Raw genomic sequence first — 26,603 nt, 5'->3', positions numbered from 1 at the left:
ACCACATTTACACTCTATACTACAGACACTACTACATTTACACTCTATACCACAGACACTACACCATTTACACTCTATACTACAGACACTACACCATTTACACTCTATTCTACATTTCCACTCTATACTACAGACACTACTACATTTACACTCTATACTACAGACACTACTACATTTACACTCTATACTACAGACACTACACCATTTACACTCTATACCACAGACACTACACCATTTACACTCTATACTACAGACACTACACCATTTACACTCTATTCTACATTTACACTCTATACTACAGACACTACACCATTTACACTCTATACTACATTTACACTCTATACTACAGACACTACTACATTTACACTCTATACCACAGACACTTCACCATTTACACTCTATACTACAGACACTACACCATTTACACTCTATACCACATTTACACTCTATACTACAGACACTACTACATTTACACTCTATACCACAGACACTACACCATTTACACTCTATACTACAGACACTACACCATTTACACTCTATTCTACATTTCCACTCTATACTACAGACACTACACCATTTACACTCTATACTACAGACACTACACCATTTACACTCTATACTACATTTACACTCTATACTACAGACACTACACCATTTACACTCTATACCACAGACACTACACCATTTACACTCTATACTACAGACACTACACCATTTACACTCTATACTACATTTACACTCTATACTACAGACACTACACCATTTACACTCTATACTACAGACACTACACCATTTACACTCTATACCACAGACACTACATCATTTACACTCTATACTACAGACACTACTACATTTACACTCTATACCACAGACACTACACCATTTACACTCTATACCACAGACACTACACCATTTACACTCTATACCACAGACACTACACCATTTACACTCTATACCACATTTACACTCTATACTACAGACACTACACCATTTACACTCTATACTACAGACACTACTACATTTACACTCTATACCACAGACACTACACCATTTACACTCTATACTACAGACACTACACCATTTACACTCTATTCTACATTTCCACTCTATACTACAGACACTACACCATTTACACTCTATACCACAGACACTACACCATTTACACTCTATACTACATTTACACTCTATACTACAGACACTACACCATTTACACTCTATACTACAGACACTACACCATTTACACTCTATTCTACATTTCCACTCTATACTACAGACACTACACCATTTACACTCTATACTACAGACACTACACCATTTACACTCTATACCACAGACACTACACCATTTACACTCTATACTACAGACACTACACCATTTACACTCTATTCTACATTTACACTCTATACTACAGACACTACACCATTTACACTCTATACTACATTTACACTCTATACTACAGACACTACTACATTTACACTCTATACTACAGACACTACACCATTTACACTCTATACTACAGACACTACACCATTTACACTCTATACCACATTTACACTCTATACTACAGACACTACTACATTTACACTCTATACCACAGACACTACACCATTTACACTCTATACTACAGACACTACACCATTTACACTCTATTCTACATTTCCACTCTATACTACAGACACTACGCCATTTACACTCTATACTACATTTACACTCTATACTACATTTACACTCTATACTACAGACACTACACCATTTACACTCTATACTACAGACACTACAACATTTACACTCTATACCACAGACACTACACCATTTACACTCTATACCACAGACACTACACCATTTACACTCTATACTACAGACACTACACCATTTACACTCTATTCTACATTTACACTCTATACTACAGACACTACTACATTTACACTCTATACTACAGACACTACACCATTTACACTCTATACCACAGACACTACATCATTTACACTCTATACTACAGACACTACACCATTTACACTCTATTCTACATTTACACTCTATACTACAGACACTACTACATTTACACTCTATACTACAGACACTACACCATTTACACTCTATTCTACATTTACACTCTATACTACAGACACTACTACATTTACACTCTATACTACAGACACTACACCATTTACACTCTATACTACAGACACTACACCATTTACACTCTATACTACAGACACTACACCATTTACACTCTATACTACAGACACTACACCATTTACACTCTATACTACATTTACACTCTATACTACAGACACTACACCATTTACACTCTATACTACAGACACTACACCATTTACACTCTATACTACAGACACTACACCATTTACACTCTATACCACAGACACTACACCATTTACACTCTATACTACAGACACTACACCATTTACACTCTATTCTACATTTCCACTCTATACTACAGACACTACACCATTTACACTCTATACTACAGACACTACACCATTTACACTCTATACTACAGACACTACACCATTTACACTCTATACCACATTTACACTCTATACTACAGACAGTACACCATTTAAACTCTCTCATGTACACACTATTCTATATTGACACTGTATACTACAGCCATAAAATCTACTCTCTGCACTACAACATCTACAACATTTACAGAGAGTTAATGTGTCTGTCTTTTCTAGGCCATGTTTCCAGATAGATAATATGTCTGTCTATTCTAGGCCAGGTCTCGAGCATGGAGCTCCCATCATGCAGTGCTTTACAAACAGACACTCTGCTTCTACCAAGACAGAAGGGATACACTGAGGGTGAGACAAGGCAGGACGCTAGTTCAGACATAAAAGGTCAAATAGGGGTTGCTGGTACTTGTCGTCTTTCATACATGTTTCAGTGTGTTTCCTGTGGGTTATAACATACATGTTTCAGTGTGTTTCCTGTGGGTGATAACATACATGTGTCAATGTGTTTCCTGTGGGTGATAACATACATGTCAATGTGTTTCCTGTGGGTGATAACATACATGTCAATGTGTTTCCTGTGGGTTATAACATACATGTCAATGTGTTTCCTGTGGGTTATAACATACATGTCAATGTGTTTCCTGTGGGTGATAACATACATGTCAATGTGTTTCCTGTGGGTGATAACATACATGTCAATGTGTTTCCTGTGGGTGATAACATACATGGCAATGTGTTTCCTGTGGGTTATAACATACATGTCAATGTGTTTCCTGTGGGTGATAACATACATGTCTATGTGTTTCCTGTGGGTGATAACATACATGTCTATGTGTTTCCTGTGGGTTATAACATACATGTCAATGTGTTTCCTGTGGGTGATAACATACATGTCAATGTGTTTCCTGTGGGTGATAACATACATGTCAATGTGTTTCCTGTGGGTTATAACATACATGTCAATGTGTTTCCTGTGGGTTATAACATACATGTCAATGTGTTTCCTGTGGGTGATAACATACATGTCAATGTGTTTCCTGTGGGTGATAACATACATGTCAATGTGTTTCCTGTGGGTGATAACATACATGTCAGTGTGTTTCCTGTGGGTGATAACATACATGTCAATGTGTTTCCTGTGGGTGATAACATACATGTCAGTGTGTTTCCTGTGGGTGATAACATACATGTCAATGTGTTTCCTGTGGGTTATAACATACATGTGTCAATGTGTTTCCTGTGGGTTATAACATACATGTCAATGTGTTTCCTGTGGGTGATAACATACATGTCAATGTGTTTCCTGTGGGTTATAACATACATGTCAATGTGTTTCCTGTGGGTGATAACATACATGTCAATGTGTTTCCTGTGGGTGATAACATACATGTCAATGTGTTTCCTGTGGGTTATAACATACATGTCAATGTGTTTCCTGTGGGTTATAACATACATGTCAATGTGTTTCCTGTGGGTGATAACATACATGTCAATGTGTTTCCTGTGGGTGATAACATACATGTCAATGTGTTTCCTGTGGGTGATAACATACATGTCAATGTGTTTCCTGTGGGTTATAACATACATGTGTCAATGTGTTTCCTGTGGGTTATAACATACATGTGTCAATGTGTTTCCTGTGGGTGATAACATACATGTCAATGTGTTTCCTGTGGGTTATAACATACATGTGTCAATGTGTTTCCTGTGGGTTATAACATACATGTCAATGTGTTTCCTGTGGGTTATAACATACATGTGTCAATGTGTTTCCTGTGGGTTATAACATACATGTCAATGTGTTTCCTGTGGGTTATAACATACATGTGTCAATGTGTTTCCTGTGGGTGATAACATACATGTGTCAATGTGTTTCCTGTGGGTGATAACATACATGTCAATGTGTTTCCTGTGGGTTATAACATACATGTCAATGTGTTTCCTGTGGGTGATAACATACATGTCAATGTGTTTCCTGTGGGTGATAACATACATGTCAATGTGTTTCCTGTGGGTGATAACATACATGTCAATGTGTTTCCTGTGGGTGATAACATACATGTGTCAATGTGTTTCCTGTGGGTGATAACATACATGTCAATGTGTTTCCTGTGGGTTATAACATACATGTCAATGTGTTTCCTGTGGGTGATAACATACATGTGTCAATGTGTTTCCTGTGGGTGATAACATACATGTCAATGTGTTTCCTGTGGGTTATAACATACATGTCAATGTGTTTCCTGTGGGTTATAACATACATGTCAATGTGTTTCCTGTGGGTGATAACATACATGTCAATGTGTTTCCTGTGGGTGATAACATACATGTCAATGTGTTTCCTGTGGGTTATAACATACATGTCAATGTGTTTCCTGTGGGTGATAACATACATGTCAATGTGTTTCCTGTGGGTGATAACATACATGTCAATGTGTTTCCTGTGGGTGATAACATACATGTGTCAATGTGTTTCCTGTGGGTTATAACATACATGTCAATGTGTTTCCTGTGGGTTATAACATACATGTCAATGTGTTTCCTGTGGGTTATAACATACATGTCAATGTGTTTCCTGTGGGTTATAACATACATGTCAATGTGTTTCCTGTGGGTTATAACATACATGTCAATGTGTTTCCTGTGGGTTATAACATACATGTCAATGTGTTTCCTGTGGGTTATAACATACATGTCAATGTGTTTCCTGTGGGTGATAACATACATGTGTCAATGTGTTTCCTGTGGGTTATAACATACATGTCAATGTGTTTCCTGTGGGTGATAACATACATGTGTCAATGTGTTTCCTGTGGGTGATAACATACATGTCAATGTGTTTCCTGTGGGTTATAACATACATGTCAATGTGTTTCCTGTGGGTGATAACATACATGTGTCAATGTGTTTCCTGTGGGTGATAACATACATGTGTCAATGTGTTTCCTGTGGGTGATAACATACATGTCAATGTGTTTCCTGTGGGTTATAACATACATGTCAATGTGTTTCCTGTGGGTGATAACATACATGTCAATGTGTTTCCTGTGGGTTATAACATACATGTCAATGTGTTTCCTGTGGGTGATAACATACATGTCAATGTGTTTCCTGTGGGTGATAACATACATGTCAATGTGTTTCCTGTGGGTGATAACATACATGTCAATGTGTTTCCTGTGGGTTATAACATACATGTCAATGTGTTTCCTGTGGGTTATAACATACATGTGTCAATGTGTTTCCTGTGGGTTATAACATACATGTCAATGTGTTTCCTGTGGGTGATAACATACATGTCAATGTGTTTCCTGTGGGTTATAACATACATGTCAATGTGTTTCCTGTGGGTGATAACATACATGTCAATGTGTTTCCTGTGGGTGATAACATACATGTCAATGTGTTTCCTGTGGGTGATAACATACATGTCAATGTGTTTCCTGTGGGTGATAACATACATGTCAATGTGTTTCCTGTGGGTGATAACATACATGTCAATGTGTTTCCTGTGGGTTATAACATACATGTCAATGTGTTTCCTGTGGGTTATAACATACATGTGTCAATGTGTTTCCTGTGGGTGATAACATACATGTCAATGTGTTTCCTGTGGGTTATAACATACATGTCAATGTGTTTCCTGTGGGTTATAACATACATGTCAATGTGTTTCCTGTGGGTGATAACATACATGTCAATGTGTTTCCTGTGGGTTATAACATACATGTCAATGTTTCCTGTGGGTGATAACATACATGTCAATGTGTTTCCTGTGGGTGATAACATACATGTCAATGTGTTTCCTGTGGGTGATAACATACATGTCTATGTGTTTCCTGTGGGTGATAACATACATGTGTCAATGTGTTTCCTGTGGGTTATAACATACATGTCAATGTGTTTCCTGTGGTTATAACATACATGTGTCAATGTGTTTCCTGTGGGTTATAACATACATGTCTATGTGTTTCCTGTGGGTGATAACATACATGTGTCAATGTGTTTCCTGTGGGTTATAACATACATGTCAATGTGTTTCCTGTGGGTTATAACATACATGTCAATGTGTTTCCTGTGGGTTATAACATACATGTCAATGTGTTTCCTGTGGGTGATAACATACATGTGTCAATGTGTTTCCTGTGGGTTATAACATACATGTCAATGTGTTTCCTGTGGGTGATAACATACATGTTTCAATGTGTTTCCTGTGGGTTATAACATACATGTCAATGTGTTTCCTGTGGGTGATAACATACATGTCAATGTGTTTCCTGTGGGTGATAACATACATGTCAATGTGTTTCCTGTGGGTTATAACATACATGTCAGTGTGTTTCCTGTGGGTGATAACGTACTTGTTATCAACCCGGTTATGAGTCAACCTTGCTCATCACTAACACAGTCGCTTGTCTGATGGATAAGACATGTGTTTATGTCTGTCTTGTTCTCTCTTCATGGTTACATCCATATAAACCATGTGTTTATAAATGATTCCAGTAAGGTCCTTGTCCTTGTGTTGTGAGTTGGGACGCCAGTTGACAGTGATAAGAAATGTCATTTATTCTAGAATGTTTCAGAAGACACTTGTATTCTCAGTAGTCCCAAATGGACACAATTGTCCAGTAATGTCCCTGTGTCCTCCAGAATTGTGTGTGTGGCCTGTCTCTAACCCTGACGGGAGCAGAATGTGTCTCAGCCCCAGAGAACACTAAGAAACCACAGTGTTTCAGTCTGCGCTTAAGAGATGGCTCAGAGTACCTCCTCAACACAGCAAACCGATTCATGATGAAGAAATGGATGCTGAAAATACAAGCCAACAGTGGTAAACACAAAATATACAGCATCTCATTTCTATGGGTAAACACAAAATATACAGCATCTCATTTCTATGGGTAAACACAAAATATACAGCATCTCATTTCTATGGGTAAACACAAAATATACAGCATCTCATTTCTATGGGTAAACACAAAATATACAGCATCTCATTTCTATGGGTAAACACAAAATATACAGCATCTCATTTCTATGGGTAAACACAAAATATACAGCATCTCATTTCTATGGGTAAACACAAAATATACAGCATCTCATTTCTATGGGTAAACACAAAATATACAGCATCTCATTTCTATGGGTAAACACAAAATATACAGCATCTCATTTCTATGGGTAAACACAAAATATACAGCATCTCATTTCTATGGGTAAACACAAAATATACAGCATCTCATTTCTATGGGTAAACACAAAATATACAGCATCTCATTTCTATGGGTAAACACAAAATATACAGCATCTCATTTCTATGGGTAAACACAAAATATACAGCATCTCATTTCTATGGGTAAACACAACTATTGAGTTAAAGGTCTGCAATTTAAAAATGCATTGACTATAGCTCTTGTCTGTGTGTTTCCTATAGTGCCCAGTGAGCATGTCTCCTCCATGATGTCACCCAGCAACCTCTTGGTTCAGGACACCTCCGCCCCCTTCACCACCTCTTGCCTCTCACAAAGTACCAGCACAGGGACGGACAGAGCCAAGGAGATAGTTGTCCTGACCAGAGAGACCAGAGAGACTCAGATCCCTCAGTTGCACCCAGAGAAACAGCAGGAGCCAACATCCTCATCACATACAGGCCGTCGTGGTAAGAGTCTGGCTCTGGGAAATACAGAATCAACCCAAAGTAGGATGGATCCAAAGTACTATTTATTACTTGTAGATTATTTAAGGACACAACGGGTACTCTAATATACTATACTACTGGTATACTGGTACTCTAATACACTATACTACTGGTATTCTGGTACTCTAATACACTATACTACTGGTATATGGGTACTCTAATACACTATCACTATACTACTGGTATTCTGGTACTCCTATATACTATCACTATACTACTGGTATACTGGTACTCTAAAACACTATACTACTGGTATTCGGGTACTCTAATACACTATACCATTGGTATGTGGGTACTTTAATACACTATACTACTGGTATATGGGTACTCTAATACACTATACTATTGGTATATGGGTACTCTAATACACTATACTACTGGTATTCTGGTACTCTAATACACTATACCATTGGTATTCTGGTACTTTAATACACTATACCACTGGTATTCTGGTACTCTAATACACTATATCACTGGTATATGGGTACTCTAATACACTATACTACTGGTATATGGGTACTCTAATACACTATCACTATACTACTGGTATACTGGTACTCTAAAACACTATACTACTGGTATTCTGGTACTATAATACACTATACGATTGGTATGTGGGTACTCTAATACACTATACTACTGGTATACTGGTACTCTAATACACTATACTGCTGGTATACTGGTACTCTCATACACTATACTACTGGTATTCTGGTACTTATATACACTATACTACTGGTATTCTGGTACTCTAATACACTATACTACTGGTATATGGGTACTCTAATACACTATAAGACTGGTATTCTGGTACTCTAATACACTATACCACTGGTATTCTGGTACTCTAATACACTATACCACTGGTATATGGGTACTCTAATACACTATACTACTGGTATATGGGTACTCTAATACACTATACTACTGGTATTCTGGTACTCTAATACACTATACCACTGGTATATGGGTACTCTAATACACTATACTACTGGTATATGGGTACTCTAATACACTATACTACTGGTATTCTGGTACTCTAATACACTATACTACTGGTATTCTGGTACTCAAATACACTATACTATTGGTATTGTGGTACTCCTATATACTATCCCTATACTACTGGTATTCTGGGACTCTAAAACACCATACTGCTGATATTCTGGTACTCTAATACACTATCACTATACCACTGGTATTCTGGTACTCTAATACACTATACTACTGGTGTTCTGGTACTCTAATACACTATACTACTGGTATTCTAATACACTATACTACTGGTATTCTGGTACTCTAATACACTATATTACTGGTATTCTGGTACTCCTATATACTATCACTATACTACTGGTATTCTGGCACTCTAATACACTATACTACTGGTATTCTGGTACTCGAATACACTATATTACTGGTATTCTGGTACTCCTATATACTATCACTATACTACTGGTATTCTGGTACTCTAATACACTATATTACTGGTATTCTTGTACTCCTATATACTATCACTATACTACTGGTATTCTGGTACTCCAATACACTATATTACTGGTATTCTGGTACTCCTATATACTATCACTATACTACTGGTATTCTGGTACTCTAATACACTATACAACTGGTATTCTGGTACTCTAATACACTATACCACTGGTATTCTGGTACTCTAATACACTATACCACTGGTATTCTGGTACTCTAATACACTATACAACTGGTATTCTGGTACTCTAATACACTATACCACTGGTATTCTGGTACTCTAATACACTATACCACTGGTATTCTGGTACTCTAATACACTATACCACTGGTATTCTGGTACTCTAATACACTATACCACTGGTATTCTGGTACTCTAATACACTATACTACTGGTATTCTGGTACTCTAATACACTATACTACTGGTATTCTGGTACTCTAATACACTATACTACTGGTATTCTGGTACTTTAATACACTATACTACTGGTATTCTGGTACTCTAATACACTATACCACTGGTATTCTGGTACTGTAATACACTATGCCACTGGTATTCTGGTACTCTAATACACTATACTACTGGTATTCTGGTACTCTAATACACTATACTACTGGTATTCTGGTACTCTAATACACTATACTACTGGTATTCTGGTACTCTAATACACTATACTACTGGTATTCTGGTACTCTAATACACTATACTACTGGTATTCTGGTACTCTAATACACTATACTACTGGTATTCTGGTACTCTAATACACTATACTACATTCCTTTGGTGAATGTTGGAGAGGGCAGGCCTGGATCTTGTCCCCTGATTTACAACAGGACGTGAGTTGTTAATCCCCTCTCGTTCTTTCTTCCCCTCTACGGGTGAGAGGAGGTCTGATTGAAGTTATTCATTGCAAACCTGATCTGAACTATTTGGATTCTACTGGTGTCCTTTAGTAGTGGTTTCTCTTCTCATTGGTGTCCTTTAGTAGTGGTTTCTCTTCTCATTGGTGTCCTTTAGTAGTGGTTTCTCTTCTTATTGGTGTCCTTTAGTAGTGGTTTCTCTTCTCATTGGTGTCCTTTAGTGGTTTCTCTTCTCAGTGGTTTTCTTTTCTCTTCTCATTGGTGTCCTTTAGTAGTGGTTTCTCTTCTCATTGGTGTCCTTTAGTAGTGGTTTCTCTTCTTATTGGTGTCCTTTAGTAGTGGTTTCTCTTCTCATTGGTGTCCTTTAGTAGTGGTTTCTCTTCTCATTGGTGTCCTTTAGTAGTGGTTTCTCTTCTCATTGGTGTCCTTTAGTAGTGGTTTCTCTTCTCATTGGTGTCCTTTAGTAGTGGTTTCTCTTCTCATTGGTGTCCTTTAGTAGTGGTTTCTCTTCTCATTGGTGTCCTTTAGTAGTGGTTTCTCTTCTCATTGGTGTCCTTTAGTAGTGGTTTCTCTTCTCATTGGTGTCCTTTAGTAGTGGTTTCTCTTCTCATTGGTGTCCTTTAGTAGTGGTTTCTCTTCTCATTGGTGTCCTTTAGTAGTGGTTTCTCTTCTCATTGGTGTCCTTTAGTAGTGGTTTCTCTTCTTATTGGTGTCCTTTAGTAGTGGTTTCTCTTCTTATTGGTGTCCTTTAGTAGTGGTTTCTCTTCTTATTGGTGTCCTTTAGTAGTGGTTTCTCTTCTTATTGGTGTCCTTTAGTAGTGGTTTCTCTTCTCATTGGTGTCCTTTAGTAGTGGTTTCTCTTCTCATTGGTGTCCTTTAGTAGTGGTTTCTCTTCTCATTGGTGTGGTGTGGTTTCTCTTTAGTAGTGGTTTCTCTTCTCATTGGTGTCCTTTAGTAGTGGTTTCTCTTCTTATTGGTGTCCTTTAGTAGTGGTTTCTCTTCTCATTGGTGTCCTTTAGTAGTGGTTTCTCTTCTCATTGGTGTCCTTTAGTAGTGGTTTCTCTTCTCATTGGTGTCCTTTAGTAGTGGTTTCTCTTCTCATTGGTGTGCTTTAGTAGTGGTTTCTCTTCTCATTGGTGTCCTTTAGTAGTGGTTTCTCTTCTCATTGGTGTCCTTTAGTAGTGGTTTCTCTTCTCATTGGTGTGCTTTAGTAGTGGTTTCTCTTCTCATTGGTGTGCTTTAGTAGTGGTTTCTCTTCTCATTGTAGTGGTTTCTCTTTCAGTAGTGGTTTCTCTTCTCATTGGTGTCCTTTAGTAGTGGTTTCTCTTCTCATTGGTGTCCTTTAGTAGTGGTTTCTCTTCTCATTGGTGTCCTTTAGTAGTGGTTTCTCTTCTCATTGGTGTCCTTTAGTAGTGGTTTCTCTTCTCATTGGTGTCCTTTAGTAGTGGTTTCTCTTCTCATTGGTGTCCTTTAGTAGTGGTTTCTTGGTGTCCTTTAGTAGTGGTTTCCTTCTCATTGGTGTCCTTTAGTAGTGGTTTCTCTTCTCATTGGTGTCCTTTAGTAGTGGTTTCTCTTCTCATTGGTGTCCTTTAGTAGTGGTTTCTCTTCTCATTGGTGTCCTTTAGTAGTGGTTTCTCTTCTCATTGGTGTCCTTTAGTAGTGGTTTCTCTTCTCATTGGTGTCCTTTAGTAGTGGTTTCTCTTCTCATTGGTGTCCTTTAGTAGGTTTCTGGTGTCCTCTTAGTAGTGGTTTCTCTTCTTATTGGTGTCCTTTAGTAGTGGTTTCTCTTCTCATTGGTGTCCTTTAGTAGGTTTCTCTTCTCATTGGTGTCCTTTAGTAGTGGTTTCTCTTCTCATTGGTGTCCTTTAGTAGTGGTTTCTCTTCTCATTGGTGTCCTTTAGTAGTGGTTTCTCTTCTCATTGGTGTCCTTTAGTAGTGGTTTCTCTTCTCATTGGTGTCCTTTAGTAGTGGTTTCTCTTCTCATTGGTGTCCTTTAGTAGTGGTTTCTCTTCTCATTGGTGTCCTTTAGTAGTGGTTTCTCTTCTCATTGGTGTCCTTTAGTAGTGGTTTCTCTTCTCATTGGTGTCCTTTAGTAGTGGTTTCTCTTCTCATTGGTGTCCTTTAGTAGTGGTTTCTCTTCTCATTGGTGTCCTTTAGTAGTGGTTTCTCTTCTCATTGGTGTCCTTTAGTAGTGGTTTCTCTTCTCATTGGTGTCCTTTAGTAGTGGTTTCTCTTCTCATTGGTGTCCTTTAGTAGTGGTTTCTCTTCTCATTGGTGTCCTTTAGTAGTGGTTTCTCTTCTCATTGGTGTCCTTTAGTAGTGGTTTCTCTTCTCATTGGTGTCCTTTAGTAGTGGTTTCTCTTCTCATTGGTGTCCTTTAGTAGTGGTTTCTCTTCTCATTGGTGTCCTTTAGTAGTGGTTTCTCTTCTCATTGGTGTCCTTTAGTAGTGGTTTCTCTTCTCATTGGTGTCCTTTAGTAGTGGTTTCTTCTCATTGGTGTCCTTTAGTAGTGGTTTCTCTTCTCATTGGTGTCCTTTAGTAGTGGTTTCTCTTCTCATTGGTGTCCTTTAGTAGTGGTTTCTCTTCTCATTGGTGTCCTTTAGTAGTGGTTTCTCTTCTCATTGGTGTCCTTTAGTAGTGGTTTCTCTTCTCATTGGTGTCCTTTAGTAGTGGTTTCTCTTCTCATTGGTGTCCTTTAGTAGTGGTTTCTCTTCTCATTGGTGTCCTTTAGTAGTGGTTTCTCTTCTCATTGGTGTCCTTTAGTAGTGGTTTCTCTTCTCATTGGTGTCCTTTAGTAGTGGTTTCTCTTCTCATTGGTGTCCTTTAGTAGTGGTTTCTCTTCTCATTGGTGTCCTTTAGTAGTGGTTTCTCTTCTCATTGGTGTCCTTTAGTAGTGGTTTCTCTTCTCATTGGTGTCCTTTAGTAGTGGTTTCTCTTCTCATTGGTGTCCTTTAGTAGTGGTTTCTCTTCTCATTGGTGTCCTTTAGTAGTGGTTTCTCTTCTCATTGGTGTCCTTTAGTAGTGGTTTCTCTTCTCATTGGTGTCCTTTAGTGGTTTCTCTTCTCATGGTTTCTCTTCTCATTGGTGTCCTTTAGTAGTGGTTTCTCTTCTCATTGGTGTCCTTCAGCAGTGGTTTCTTTGCAGCAATTCAACCATGAAGGCCTGATTCACACAGTCTCCTCTGAACAGTTGATGTTGAGATGTGTCTGTTACTTGAACTCTGTGAAGCATTTATTTGGGCTGCAATTTCTGAGGATGGAACTCTAATGAACTCTAATGAACTCTAATGAACGTATTCTCTGCAGCAGAGGCAACTCTGGGTCCTTTCTGGTGGCGGTCCTCATAAGAGCCAGTTTCATCATAGCGCTTGATGGTTTTTTGCGACTGCACTTGAGTTCTTGAAATTTTGCAGATTGACTGACCTTCATGTTTTAAAGTAATGATGGACTGTCGTTCTTGCCATAATATGGACTTTTACCAAATAGGACTATCTTCTGTATAAGAAGGAAAGAAATTCCACAAATTAACTTTTAACAAGGCACACCTGTTAAATGAAATGCATTCCAGGTGATTACCTCATGAAGTTGGTTGAGTTACTTGGGTTACTACATGAGTCCATATGTGCTATTTCATAGTTTTGATGTCTTCACTATTATTCTACAAATAAAGTAAAACCCTGGAATGAGTAGGTGTGTCCAAACTTTTGACTGGTAGTGTTTACTGACCAAAAATATAAACGGAACATGTAAAGTGTTGGTCCCATGTTTCATGAGCTGAAATAAAAGATCCCAGAAATGTTCCACACAAAAAAGCTTATTTCTCTCTAATTTTGTGCACAAATTTGTTTACATCCCTTTTAGTGAGCATTTCTCCTTTGATAATCCATCCTCCTGACAGGTGTGAAGAATCTGATTAAGCAGCATGATCATTACACAGGTGCACCTTATGTTGGGGACAATAAAAGGCCACTCTAAAATGTGTAGTTTTGTCACACAAACACAATGCCACAGATGTCTCAAGTTTTGAGGTAGCATGCAATTGGCATGCTGACTGCACGTATATCCACCAGAGAATTGAATGTTAATTTCTCTACCATGAGCCGCCTCCAATGTCATTTTAGAGAATTTGGCAGCACGTAGAACCAACCTCACAAACGCAGACCACCTGTGACCACACAGAAACGTCATAAAAACAGCTCCAGGAATCTGAGGGCCCGGAAATAGGCTTGTTGATACAACGTTGGAAGTTCGCTAGCAACAGCTTCTGGGCAGATCCAGTCGATGATTTGATACAATGTTCCACTTCACTAGCAAGTGGTCAAGACCGTTAGAAAGGGAGACAGACAGGTGGAGAAGATAGATGAATATCTAACCCTAACCCAGAATTTTTATCAGGATATTTTTTACTGTTTTTGTATGTCGGCTTCAGGCCGATGTATTTTAGTTAACGATGGAAGTTAGACCTACTGCTACATTGGTCTATAGGTTATCTCTGAGTTCTAGACCTACTACTACATTGGTCTAGAGGTTATCTCTCATGTCTGTAGGCTCCAATGAATCATGGTGTATCAATGTGTCCATATGAGGCTGGGGCTCTCAGCTGAATTTTAACATTTAGTTTTAAAATGTGTAGCAGTGACCACAAAGATGCTCCTCTTTGGTTAGCCATGTCTTTCTGTGTCTCCCTTTTTCGCCAATTGGTGGTCGCTGAGCTTGGTCAGGATCTGTCTCTGTTTGATAGCTGACATGCAGGACTCTTTTCAGGGTTCAGCTCTTGGGTTTCCACTGCTTTGAATTGCAGGGATGTTTTGTGGCTTCATTACAAATGGTGACAACATTTGAATTTTCTCTCCTCCCCTTTCTCTCTCTCACCATCCATCGCTCCCCCTCCCTCTCCTCCCTCTGTCCCCTCCCACTTCTCTCCCCTCTTTGTCTCTCTCCTCTCTGTCTCGCTCCCTCCCCAAATCTCTTTCACCTGTTCCCCTCCCCTCCCCCTCTGTCTCGCACCCTCCCCTCCCTCTCCTGTCTCTCTCGCCTGTTCCCCCTCCCCCTCCTCCCTCTGTCTCGCACCCCCTCCCTCTCCTCTCCTGTCTCTCTCGCCTGTTCCCCCATCCCCTCTCTCCTCCTCTGTCTCGCACCCCCTCCTCTCTCCCTCTCCTGTCTCTCTCGCCTGTTCCCCCATCCCCTCCTCTCCTCCCTCTGTCTCGCACCCCTCCTCTCTCCCTCTCCTGTCTCTCTCTCGCCTGTTCCCCATCCCCTCTCCTCCCTCTGTCTCGCACCCCCTCCTCTCTCTCCTCTCCCGTCTCTATCCGATCACTCTCCTTTTCTCTCCCCTGTCTCTCTCTCTATCCCCCCCTGTCTCTCTCTCTCTCTATCCCCCTGTCTCTCTCTCTCTATCCCCCTGTCTCTCTCTCTCTCTATCCCCCTGTCTCTCTCTCTCTCTATCCCCCTGTCTCTCTCTCTCTCTATCCCCCTGTCTCTCTCTCTCTATCCCCCTGTCTCTCTCTCTCTATCCCCCGTCTCTCTCTCTCTATCCCCCCCTCTCTCTCTCTCTCCCCCTGTCTCTCTCTCTCTCTCTACCCCCCTCTCTCTCTCTCTCTCTATCCCCCCTGTCTCTCTCTCTCTCTATCCCCCCCTGTCTCTCTCTCTCTCTATCCCGCCCTGTCTCTCTCTCTCTCTATCCCCCCTGTCTCTCTCTATCCCCCCTGTCTCTCTCTCTCTATCCCCCTGTCTCTCTCTCTCTATCCCCCTGTCTCTCTCTCTCTATCCCCCTGTCTCTCTCTCTCTATCCCCCTGCCTCTCTCTCTCTCTATCCCCCTGTCTCTCTCTCTCTATCCCCCTGTCTCTCTCTCTCTATCCCCCTGTCTCTCTCTCTCTATCCCCCTGTCTCTCTCTCTCTATCCCCCCTGTCTCTCTCTCTCTCTATCCCCCTGTCTCTCTCTATCCCCCCTGTCTCTCTCTCTCTATCCCCCTGTCTCTCTCTCTCTATCCCCCTGTCTCTCTCTCTCTATCCCCCTGTCTCTCTCTCTCTCTATCCCCCTGTCTCTCTCTCTATCCCCCTGTCTCTCTCTCTATCCCCCTGTCTCTCTCTCTCTATCCCCCTGTCTCTCTCTCTCTATCCCCCTGTTCTCTCTCTCTCTCTCTCCCCCTGTCTCTCTCTCTCTATCCCCCTGTCTCTCTCTCTCTCTATCCCCCTGTCTCTCTCTCTCTCTATCCCCCTGTCTCTCTCTCTCTATCCCCCCTGTCTCTCTCTCTCTATCCCCCTGTCTCTCTCTCTATCCCCCCTGTCTCTCTCTCTCTATCCCCCTGTCTCTCTCTCTCTCTCTATCCCCCTGTCTCACTCTCTCTATCCCCCTGTCTCTCTCTCTCTCTATCCCCCTGTCTCTCTCTCTCTATCCCCCTGTCTCTCTCTCTCTCTATCCCCCTGTCTCTCTCTCTCTCTCTCTCTATCCCCCCCTGTCTCTCTCTCTCTATCCCCTCCTGTCTCTCTCTCCCCCCCCTCTGTCTCTCTATCCCCCTGTCTCTCTCTCTCTCTATCCCCCTGTCTCACTCTCTCTATCCCCCTGTCTCTCTCTCTCTATCCCCCCTGTCTCTCTCTCTCTATCCCCCTGTCTCTCTCTCTCTCTATCCCCCTGTCTCTCTCTCTCCCCCTGTCTCTCTCTCCCTATCCCCCTGTCACTCTCTCTCTATCCCCCTGTCTCTCTCTCCCCATCCCGCTGTCTCTCTCTCTCCCCCTGTCTCTCTCTCTCTCTCTCTATCCCCCCTCTCTCTCTCTCTCTATCCCCCTCTGTCTCTCTCTCTATCCCCCTCTGTCTCTCTCTCTATCCCCCCTGTCTCTCTCTCTCTCTCTCTATCCCCCTGTCTCTCTCTATCCCCCTGTCTCTCTCTCTCTCTCTATCCCCCTGTCTCTCTCGCTCTATCCCCCTGCCTCTCCCTCCCCCATCCCGCTGTCTCTCTCTCGCTGTTCCACTCTCTCTATCCCCCCTGTCTCTCTCTCTCTCTCTATCCCCCTCTGTCTCTCTCTCTCTCTCTCTATCTATCCCCCTGTCTCTCTCTCTCTCTCCCCTGTCTCTCTCTCTCTCTCTATCCCCCTGTCTCTCTCTCTCTCTCTATCCCCTCTCTCTCTCTATCCCCCTCTGTCTCTCTCTCTCTATCCCCCCGTCTCTCTCTCTCTCTCCCCCTGTCTCTCTCTATCCCCCTGTCTCTCTCTCTCTATCCCCCTGTCTCTCTCTCTCTCTATCCCCCTGTCTCTCTCTCTCTATCCCCCTGTCTCTCTCTCTCTATCCCCCCTGTCGCTCTCTCTCTATCCCCCTGTCTCTCTCTCTCTATCCCCCTGTCTCTCTCTCTCTATCCCCCCCTGCCTCTCTCTCTCTATCCCCCCTGTCTCTCTCTCTCTATCCCCCTGTCTCTCTCTCTCTATCCCCCTGTCTCACTCTCTATCCCCCTGTCTCACTCTCTATCCCCCTGTCTCACTCTCTCTATCCCCCTGTCTCACTCTCTATCCCCCTGTCTCTCTCTCTCTCTCTCTATCCCCCTCTCTCTCTCTATCCCCCTGTCTCTCTCTCTCTCTATCCCCCTGTCTCTCTCTCTCCCCCTCTGTGTCTCTATCCCCCTGTCTCTCTCTCTCTATCCCCCTGTCTCTCTCTCTCTATCCCCCTGTCTCTCTCTCTCTATCCCCCTGTCTCTCTCTCTCCCCCCTCTGTCTCTCTCTCTCTATCCCCCCTCTCTCTCTCTCCCCCTGTCTCTCTCTCCATATCCCCCTGTCTCTCTCTCTCTATCCCCCTGTCTCTCTCTCCCCCTCTGTCTCTCTCTCTATCCCCCTGTCTCTCTCTCTCTATCCCCCTGTCTCTCTCTCTCTCCCCCTCTGTCTCTCTCTCTCTCTCCCCCTCTGTCTCTCTCTCTCTCCTCTGTCTCTGTCTCTCTCTCTCTCTCTCCCCTCTGTCTCTCTCCCCCCTCTGTCTCTCTCTCTCTCCCCCCTCTGTCTCTCTCTATCTCCCACTCTCTCTAGAAGATAACTATGACTCCCTGAGACAGAAACTGTGTGGTAGATACAGGGAGAACAGTCCTTCCTCCATCTCTCCTTTCTGCCTCCACAACTCCTCCTCCATCCCTCCATTCTCCCTCCACTCCTCTGTCTCTCCTCCTTTCTCCTCTGTCTATAGAGGTGGTCAGGACTGGCTCAGTCAAGTGAACAAGAGTCACTCATTTACCTCAGGTAAGTAACACATCACAGACACTAATGCAAGTTCCCCTCACCTCACTAATACCTGCCACCTAATACCTGACCACCCCACTATCACTACCCACCTAGTTTAACACACTGACCACCCCACTATCACTACCCACCTAGTTTAACACACTGACCACCCCACTATCACTACCCACCTAGTTTAACACACTGACCACCCCACTATCACTACACTGACCACCCCACTATCACTACACTGACCTTCCCACTATCACTACCCACCTAGTTTAACACACTGACCACCCCACTATCACTACCCACCTAGTTTAACACACTGACCACCCCACTATCACTACCCTGACCACTCCACTATCACTACCCACCTAGTTTAACACACTGACCACCCCACTATCACAACCCACCTAGTTTAACACACTGACCACCCAACTATCACTACCCACCTAGTTTAACACACTGACCACCCCACTATCACTACCCACCTAGTTTAACACACTGACCACCCCACTATCACTACCCACCTAGTTTAACACACTGACCACCCCACTATCACTACCCGCCTAGTTTAACACACTGACCACCCCACTATCACTACCCGCCTAGTTTAACACACTGACCACCCCACTATCACTACCCACCTAGTTTAACACACTGACCACCCCACTATCACTACTCACCTAGTTTAACACACTGACCACCCCACTATCACTACCCACCTAGTTTAACACACTGACCACCCCACTATCACTACCCACCTAGTTTAACACACTGACCACCCCACTATCACTACCCACCTAGTTTAACACACTGACCACCCCACTATCACTACCCACCTAGTTTAACACACTAACCACCCCACTATCACTACACTGACCAATCCACTATCACTACCCACCTAGTTTAACACACTGACCACCCCACTATCACTACCCACCTAGTTTAACACACTGACCACCCCACTATCACTACCCACCTAGTTTAACACACTGACCACCCCACTATCACTACCCACCTAGTTTAACACACTGACCACCCCACTATCACTACCCACCTAGTTTAACACACTGACCACCCCACTATCACTACCCACCTAGTTTAACACACTGACCACCCCACTATCACTACCCACCTAGTTTAACACACTGACCACCCCACTATCACTACACTGACCACCCCACTATCACTACCCACCTAGTTTAACACACTGACCACCCCACTATCACTACACTGACCACCCCACTATCACTACCCACCTAGTTTAACACACTGACCACCCCACTATCACTACACTGACCACCCCACTATCACTACCCACCTAGTTTAACACACTGACCACCCCACTATCACTACCCACCTAGTTTAACACACTGACCACCCCACTATCACTACACTGACCACTCCACTATCACTACCCACCTAGTTTAACACACTGACCACCCCACTATCACTACCCACCTAGTTTAACACACTGACCACCCCACTATCACTACCCACCTAGTTTAACACACTGACCACCCCACTATCACTACCCACCTAGTTTAACACACTGACCACCCCACTATCACTACCCACCTAGTTTAACACACTGACCACCCCACTATCACTACCCACCTAGTTTAACACACTGACCACCCCACTATCACTACCCACCTAGTTTAACACACTGACCACCCCACTATCACTACTCACCTAGTTTAACACACTGACCACCCCACTATCACTACCCACCTAGTTTAACACACTGACCACCCCACTATCACTACCCACCTAGTTTAACACACTGACCACCCCACTATCACTACCCACCTAGTTTAACACACTGACCACCCCACTATCACTACCCACCTAGTTTAACACACTGACCACCCCACTATCACTACCCACCCAGTTCCCCTCAGCCTCACTCACTGCTCAGCCCAATAGCTCTCTCAGACCTGAGCACCTTTAACTATGCTAGGCCTTGAATGGAAAAAAATAATCTGTCTGGTATTCATGCACATGTTCTTCTCTCTCAGCAAGGTACCAGAATATTAAACCAGCGTTGCTCCCCCCTGGGGGCAGAGGCCGGGACTACGGATCAGTGGGTCTGGACTGTGGGTCAAACTACTCCGTGACTATGATTATAGGAGACAAGCAGTCTGCCGCTTCTCCCACTCTCAGTTGTGATGGTAGTGGTCCATCTATCACCAGTCACACTGACCCACAGCGCCCCCTCCTGGATGGATGGCAGCACCACTCATATCACCAGGACTCTACTACAAGAAGGCAGCTTCACCAGCACCAAGCAATGTACCACCACGACCAGGAACCATCTCTGAGGTCCTGCGCCAGTCTGCCTCCGCCACGCAAGAAGTCTGTCTTCAACAAGTTCTTTGGGAAGAAAGACTGAAGCTGTTATCAATCAATCACATATTTCTTACCTTTCTTTGGTATTTTCTTAAAACTGCATCATCGTTGGTTAAGGGCTTGTAAGAAAGCATTTCACTGTTGTATTCGCGCATGTGACAAATAAAATTTGATTTGATATTTTATGAAGTCCTTTTTTACTTTTACAGTCCTTTCTTGCCCGACAGCTGAGTTATAACGGACTGAAGTTAACATCATAGCAGCACATCTGAACTCTGACCTCTTGAGTTTGCTATGTGAGGGCTGCTGTACTCTGTATTTGTACTCAATAAGGATTGGAAACCAAGCAGGCTTTGTGTATTAATGTGTGGTGCTCATTAAATGACACCTGCTACATACATTTACATTTACATTTAAGTCATTTAGCAGACGCTCTTATCCAGAGCGACTTACAAATTGGTGCATTCACCTTATGACATCCAGTGGAACAGCCACTTTACAATAGTGCATCTAAATCTTTTTAGGGGGGGGTGAGAAGGATTACTTACCCTATCCTAGGTATTCCTTAAAGAGGTGGGGTTTCAGGTGTCTCCGGAAGGTGGTGATTGACTCCGCTGTCCTGGCGTCGTGAGGGAGTTTGTTCCACCATTGGGGGGCCAGAGCAGCGAACAGTTTTGACTGGGCTGAGCGGGAACTGTACTTCCTCAGTGGTAGGGAGGCGAGCAGGCCAGAGGTGGATGAACGCAGTGCCCTTGTTTGGGTGTAGGGCCTGATCAGAGCCTGGAGGTACTGAGGTGCCGTTCCCCTCACAGCTCCGTAGGCAAGCACCATGGTCTTGTAGCGGATGCGAGCTTCAACTGGAAGCCAGTGGAGAGAGCGGAGGAGCGGGGTGACGTGAGAGAACTTGGGAAGGTTGAACACCAGACGGGCTGCGGCGCTCTGGATGAGTTGTAGGGGTTTAATGGCACAGGCAGGGAGCCCAGCCAACAGCGAGTTGCAGTAATCCAGACGGGAGATGACAAGGGCCTGGATTAGGACCTGCGCCGCTTCCTGTGTGAGGCAGGGTCGTACTCTGCGGATGTTGTAGAGCATGAACCTACAGGAACGGGCCACCGCCTTGAAGTTAGTTGAGAACGACAGGGTGTTGTCCAGGATCACGCCAAGGTTCTTAGCGCTCTGGGAGGAGGACACAATGGAGTTGTCAACCGTGATGGCGAGATCATGGAACGGGCAGTCCTTCCCCGGGAGGAAGAGCAGCTCCGTCTTGCCGAGGTTCAGTTTGAGGTGGTGATCCGTCATCCACACAGATATGTCTGCCAGACATGCAGAGATGCGATTCGCCACCTGGTCATCAGAAGGGGGAAAGGAGAAGATTAATTGTGTGTCGTCTGCATAGCAATGATAGGAGAGACCATGTGAGGTTATGACAGAGCCAAGTGACTTGGTGTATAGCGAGAATAGGAGAGGGCCTAGAACAGAGCCCTGGGGACACCAGTGGTGAGAGCGCGTGGTGAGGAGACAGATTCTCGCCACGCCACCTGGTAGGAGCGACCTGTCAGGTAGGACGCAACTAAGCGTGGGCCGCGCCGGAGATGCCCAACTCGGAGAGGGTGGAGAGGAGGATCTGATGGTTCACAGTATCGAAGGCAGCCGATAGTAGCTAATCTATTTGTTTGAACCATGCGTGTGTGCTGGTAGTTTAGGATGTCTGTGTGAGACTTCTGCACTGCATGGTGATAGATTTGATATCTTATTAAGACAATCATCCTTCTGTTGGTTGACCTGTGTTTTGTATCATGTGGACTGCTGTGTTTTTACTGCCTTGTATATTATCTTGCAGTTTTAAAGTTGATTTCCTGCGATTCACCATTGCTTATATCCTGTTCATATTATTATTTATTTTTGGGTTGGGGCCCCTGGAGGTTAGGGCCCCCTGGAGGTTGGTGGCTCCCTGGAGGTTGGGGCTCCCTGGAGATTGGTGGCTCCCTGGAGGTTAGGGCCCCCTGGAGGTTGGTGGCTCCCTGGAGGTTGGGGCCCCCTGGATGTTGGGGCCCTCTGGAGGTTGGTGGCCCCCTGGATGTTGGGGGCCCCCTGGAGGTTGGTGGCCCCCTGGAGGTTGGTGGCCCCCTGGAGGTTGGTGGCCCCCTGGAGGTTGGTGGCCCCCTGGAGGTTGGTGGCCCCCTGGAGTTTGGTGGCCCCCTGGAGGTTGGGCCCTCTGGAGGTTGGTGGCCCCCTGGATGTTGGGGGCCCCCTGGAGGTTGGGGGCCCCCTGGAGGTTGGTTGCCCCCTGGAGGTTTACCTGTAAAAATACAGGTAAAACAAGCTGTATGTCCTGGATAATAGTGGGCCCTGACATGATTGACACCTTGATAAATGACTGACACATTGATAAATGATTGACACCTTGATAAATGATTGACACCTTGATAAATGATTGACACATTGATAAATGATTGACACATTGATAAATGATTGACACATTGATACATGATTGACACATTGATACATGATTGACACCTTGATAAATGATTGACACCTTGATACATGATTGACACATTGATAAATGATTGACACATTGATAAATTATTGACACCTTGATCCATGATTGACACATTGATAAATGATTGACATCCTTGATAAATGACACCTTTGATAAACTGCTCAGATAAAGAGATTTAGTTTAAAAACCTCTTAAGGACCTCTACAGAAGGGGCAGCTCCTTAAAGTCGTCAAAAAGGTCCACATGATTCAAACCTGTTCTCAGTACATTTCAATTCAATTCAAATTACTTTATTGGCATGACTTAACAATGTACATATTGCCAAAACGTACATATTGCCTTTCAATACCACACCTTGTGAGGATTACGGCAATGAGCCTTTTTCTAAAATCGTAGACCATTGCCCTCTTCTATTCAAACCACCAGTTTCCAATGGGTTTTCAGTCCGGAGACTGAGATGGCCATTGCCCTCTTCTATTCAAACCACCAGTTTCCAATGGGTTTTCAGTCCGGAGACTGAGATGACCATTGCCCTCTTCTATTCAAACCACCAGTTTCCAATGGGTTTTCAGTCCGGAGACTGAGATGGCCATTGCAAAATGTTGATTTTGTGGCCAAATAACCATTCATTTGTGGATTTTGATGTGTGCAGAGGCAACAATTTGTTTGGCTAAAATGTCCTGGTACTGGATAAAAGTTCATGATGCCGTTGACCAAGAGCCCCGGACCAGTGGAGCAAAGGAGCCCACAGCTACTGTAGAACATGCTGGTGGATCTGTAATGTTATGGGGCTATTGACCTTCCACTGGTCCGGGGCCCTTGGAGCAAAAGGAGCCCACAGCTACTGTAGAACATGCTGGTGGATCTGTAATGTTATGGGGCTATTGACCTTCCACTGGTCCGGGGCCCTTGGAGCAAAAGGAGCCCACAGCTACTGTAGAACATGCTGGTGGATCTGTAATGTTATGGGGCTATTGACCTTCCACTGGTCCGGGGCCCTTGGAGCAAAAGGAGCCCACAGCTACTGTAGAACATGCTGGTGGATCTGTAATGTTATGGGGCTATTGACCTTCCACTGGTCCGGGGCCCTTGGTAAGGTCAAGGTCATGAACTTTACCCAGTACCAGGACATTTTAGCCAAATACACATGATTCAATATGTGTTATATCATAGTTTTGATGTCTTCACTATTATTCTACAATGCAGAAAATAGTAAAAATAAAGAAAAACCCTGGAATGAGTAGGTGTGTCCAAACTGTTGACTGGTCCAGTAGAGTAGCCACTAATATATACACACACACACACACACACACACACACACACACACACACACACACACACACACACACACACACACACACACACACACACATACATACAGTGGGGAAAACAAGTATTTGATACACTGACGATTTTGCAGGTGTTCCTACTTACAAAGCATGTAGAGGTCTGTAATTTTTATCAAAGGTACACTTCAACTGTGAGAGAAAATCCAGAAAATCACTTTGTATGATTTTATAGACCTTGTAGACCTTCTCCAGATCCTTCAGGGTTCGGGCTGTCGCTGGCGGTGTGTCTACAGATACACTGTATTAGGCCCGATAAGAATCAATATGGACCATCTGTAGGCCTGATAACAATATGGACCATCAGTAGGTCTGATAACAATATGGACCATCAGTAGGTCTGATAAACATCAATATGGACCATCAGTAGGTCTGATAACAATATGGACCATCTGTAGGCCTGATAACAATATGGACCATCTGTAGGTCTGATAACAATATGGACCATCAGTAGGTCTGATAACAATATGGACCATCAGTAGGTCTGATAACAATATGGACCATCAGTAGGTCTGATAACAATATGGACCATCTGTAGGTCTGATAACAATATGGACCATCAGTAGGTCTGATAACAATATGGACCATCTGTAGGTCTGATAACAATATGGACCATCAGTAGGTCTGAACAACAATATGGACCATCAGTAGGTCTGATAACAATATGGACCATCAGTAGGCCTGATAACAATATGGACCATCAGTAGGTCTGATAACAATATGGACCATCAGTAGGTCTGATAACAATATGGACCATCAGTAGGTCTGATAACAATCAATATGGACCATCAGTAGGTCTGATAACAATATGGACCATCAGTAGGTCTGATATCAATATGGACCATCAGTAGGTCTGATAACAATATGGACCATCTGTAGGCCTGATAACAATATGGACCATCTGTAGGCCTGATAACAATCAATATGGACCATCAGTAGGTCTGATAACAATATGGACCATCTGTAGGCCTGATAACAATATGGACCATCTGTAGGTCTGATAACAATATGGACCATCAGTAGGTCTGATAACAATATGGACCATCTGTAGGCCTGATAACAATATGGACCATCTGTAGGCCTGATAAGAATCAATATGGACCATCTGTAGGTCTGATAACAATATGGGCCATCAGTAGGTCTGATAAGAATCAATATGGACCATCAGTAGGTCTGATAACAATATGGACCATCAGTAGGTCTGATAACAATATGGACCATCAGTAGGCCTGATAACAATATGGACCATCAGTAGGTCTGATAACAATCAATATGGACCATCAGTAGGTCTGATAACAATATGGACCATCAGTAGGTCTGATAACAATCAATATTGACCATCAGTAGGTCTGATAACAATATGGACCATCTGTAGGCCTGATAACAATATGGACCATCAGTAGGTCTAATAACAATATGGACCATCAGTAGGTCTGATAACAATATGGACCATCAGTAGGTCTGATAACAATATGGACCATCAGTAGGTCTGATAACAATATGGACCATCAGTAGGTCTAATAACAATCAATATGGACCATCAGTAGGTCTGATAACAATCAATATGGACCATCAGTAGGTCTGATAACAACACAACTGCCCATTTACTGTTAGTTCCCTTCAGTTGGTATAGTCCACATTATCATTCCAGTCATTTCACTGTTTGGTTTACCTTCA

General features: G+C 43.1%; 1 protein-coding gene and 1 long non-coding RNA gene across 9 annotated transcripts in view; one reads left to right on the top strand and one right to left on the bottom strand.

Annotated features, from left to right (window-relative positions):
• The window catches only part of LOC118382165 (uncharacterized), a 30,969-nt gene extending 9,831 nt beyond the window's left edge, over positions 1-21,138 (top strand). The window contains exons 4-8 of one of the 2 annotated variants that reach the window (XM_052497030.1): positions 2,742-2,828; positions 7,131-7,308; positions 7,912-8,136; positions 18,540-18,743; positions 20,750-21,138. In XM_052497030.1, coding sequence (XP_052352990.1) covers positions 2,742-2,828; positions 7,131-7,308; positions 7,912-8,136; positions 18,540-18,743; positions 20,750-21,123 — 1,068 coding nt within the window. In that variant the 3' untranslated portion in view covers positions 21,124-21,138. Of the gene's footprint in view, positions 1-2,741; positions 2,829-7,130; positions 7,309-7,911; positions 8,137-18,536; positions 18,744-20,749 lie in introns of both variants that reach the window. The other variant, XM_052497022.1, reaches the window with a different exon arrangement.
• On the bottom strand, positions 18,767-20,735 carry LOC127915966 (uncharacterized). 7 transcript variants are annotated; one of them, XR_008093174.1, is made up of 5 exons: positions 20,424-20,735; positions 20,151-20,384; positions 19,864-20,088; positions 19,178-19,294; positions 18,767-18,913 (listed from the first exon to the last, which is right to left on the bottom strand). It is a non-coding gene; the product is annotated as an uncharacterized LOC127915966 (long non-coding RNA). The 7 variants fall into 7 exon arrangements; XR_008093168.1 differs by lacking the exon at positions 18,767-18,913 and having other exon boundaries at positions 19,278-19,294; positions 19,825-20,088; XR_008093161.1 differs by lacking the exons at positions 18,767-18,913; positions 19,178-19,294 and having other exon boundaries at positions 19,618-20,088.
• Positions 21,139-26,603: the final 5,465 nt, after the last annotated feature.

This window comes from Oncorhynchus keta, chromosome 3 (assembly GCF_023373465.1).
Source record: "Oncorhynchus keta strain PuntledgeMale-10-30-2019 chromosome 3, Oket_V2, whole genome shotgun sequence".
Lineage (NCBI taxonomy): Eukaryota > Metazoa > Chordata > Actinopteri > Salmoniformes > Salmonidae > Oncorhynchus > Oncorhynchus keta.
This window is presented reverse-complemented; position numbering and strand designations above follow the sequence as displayed.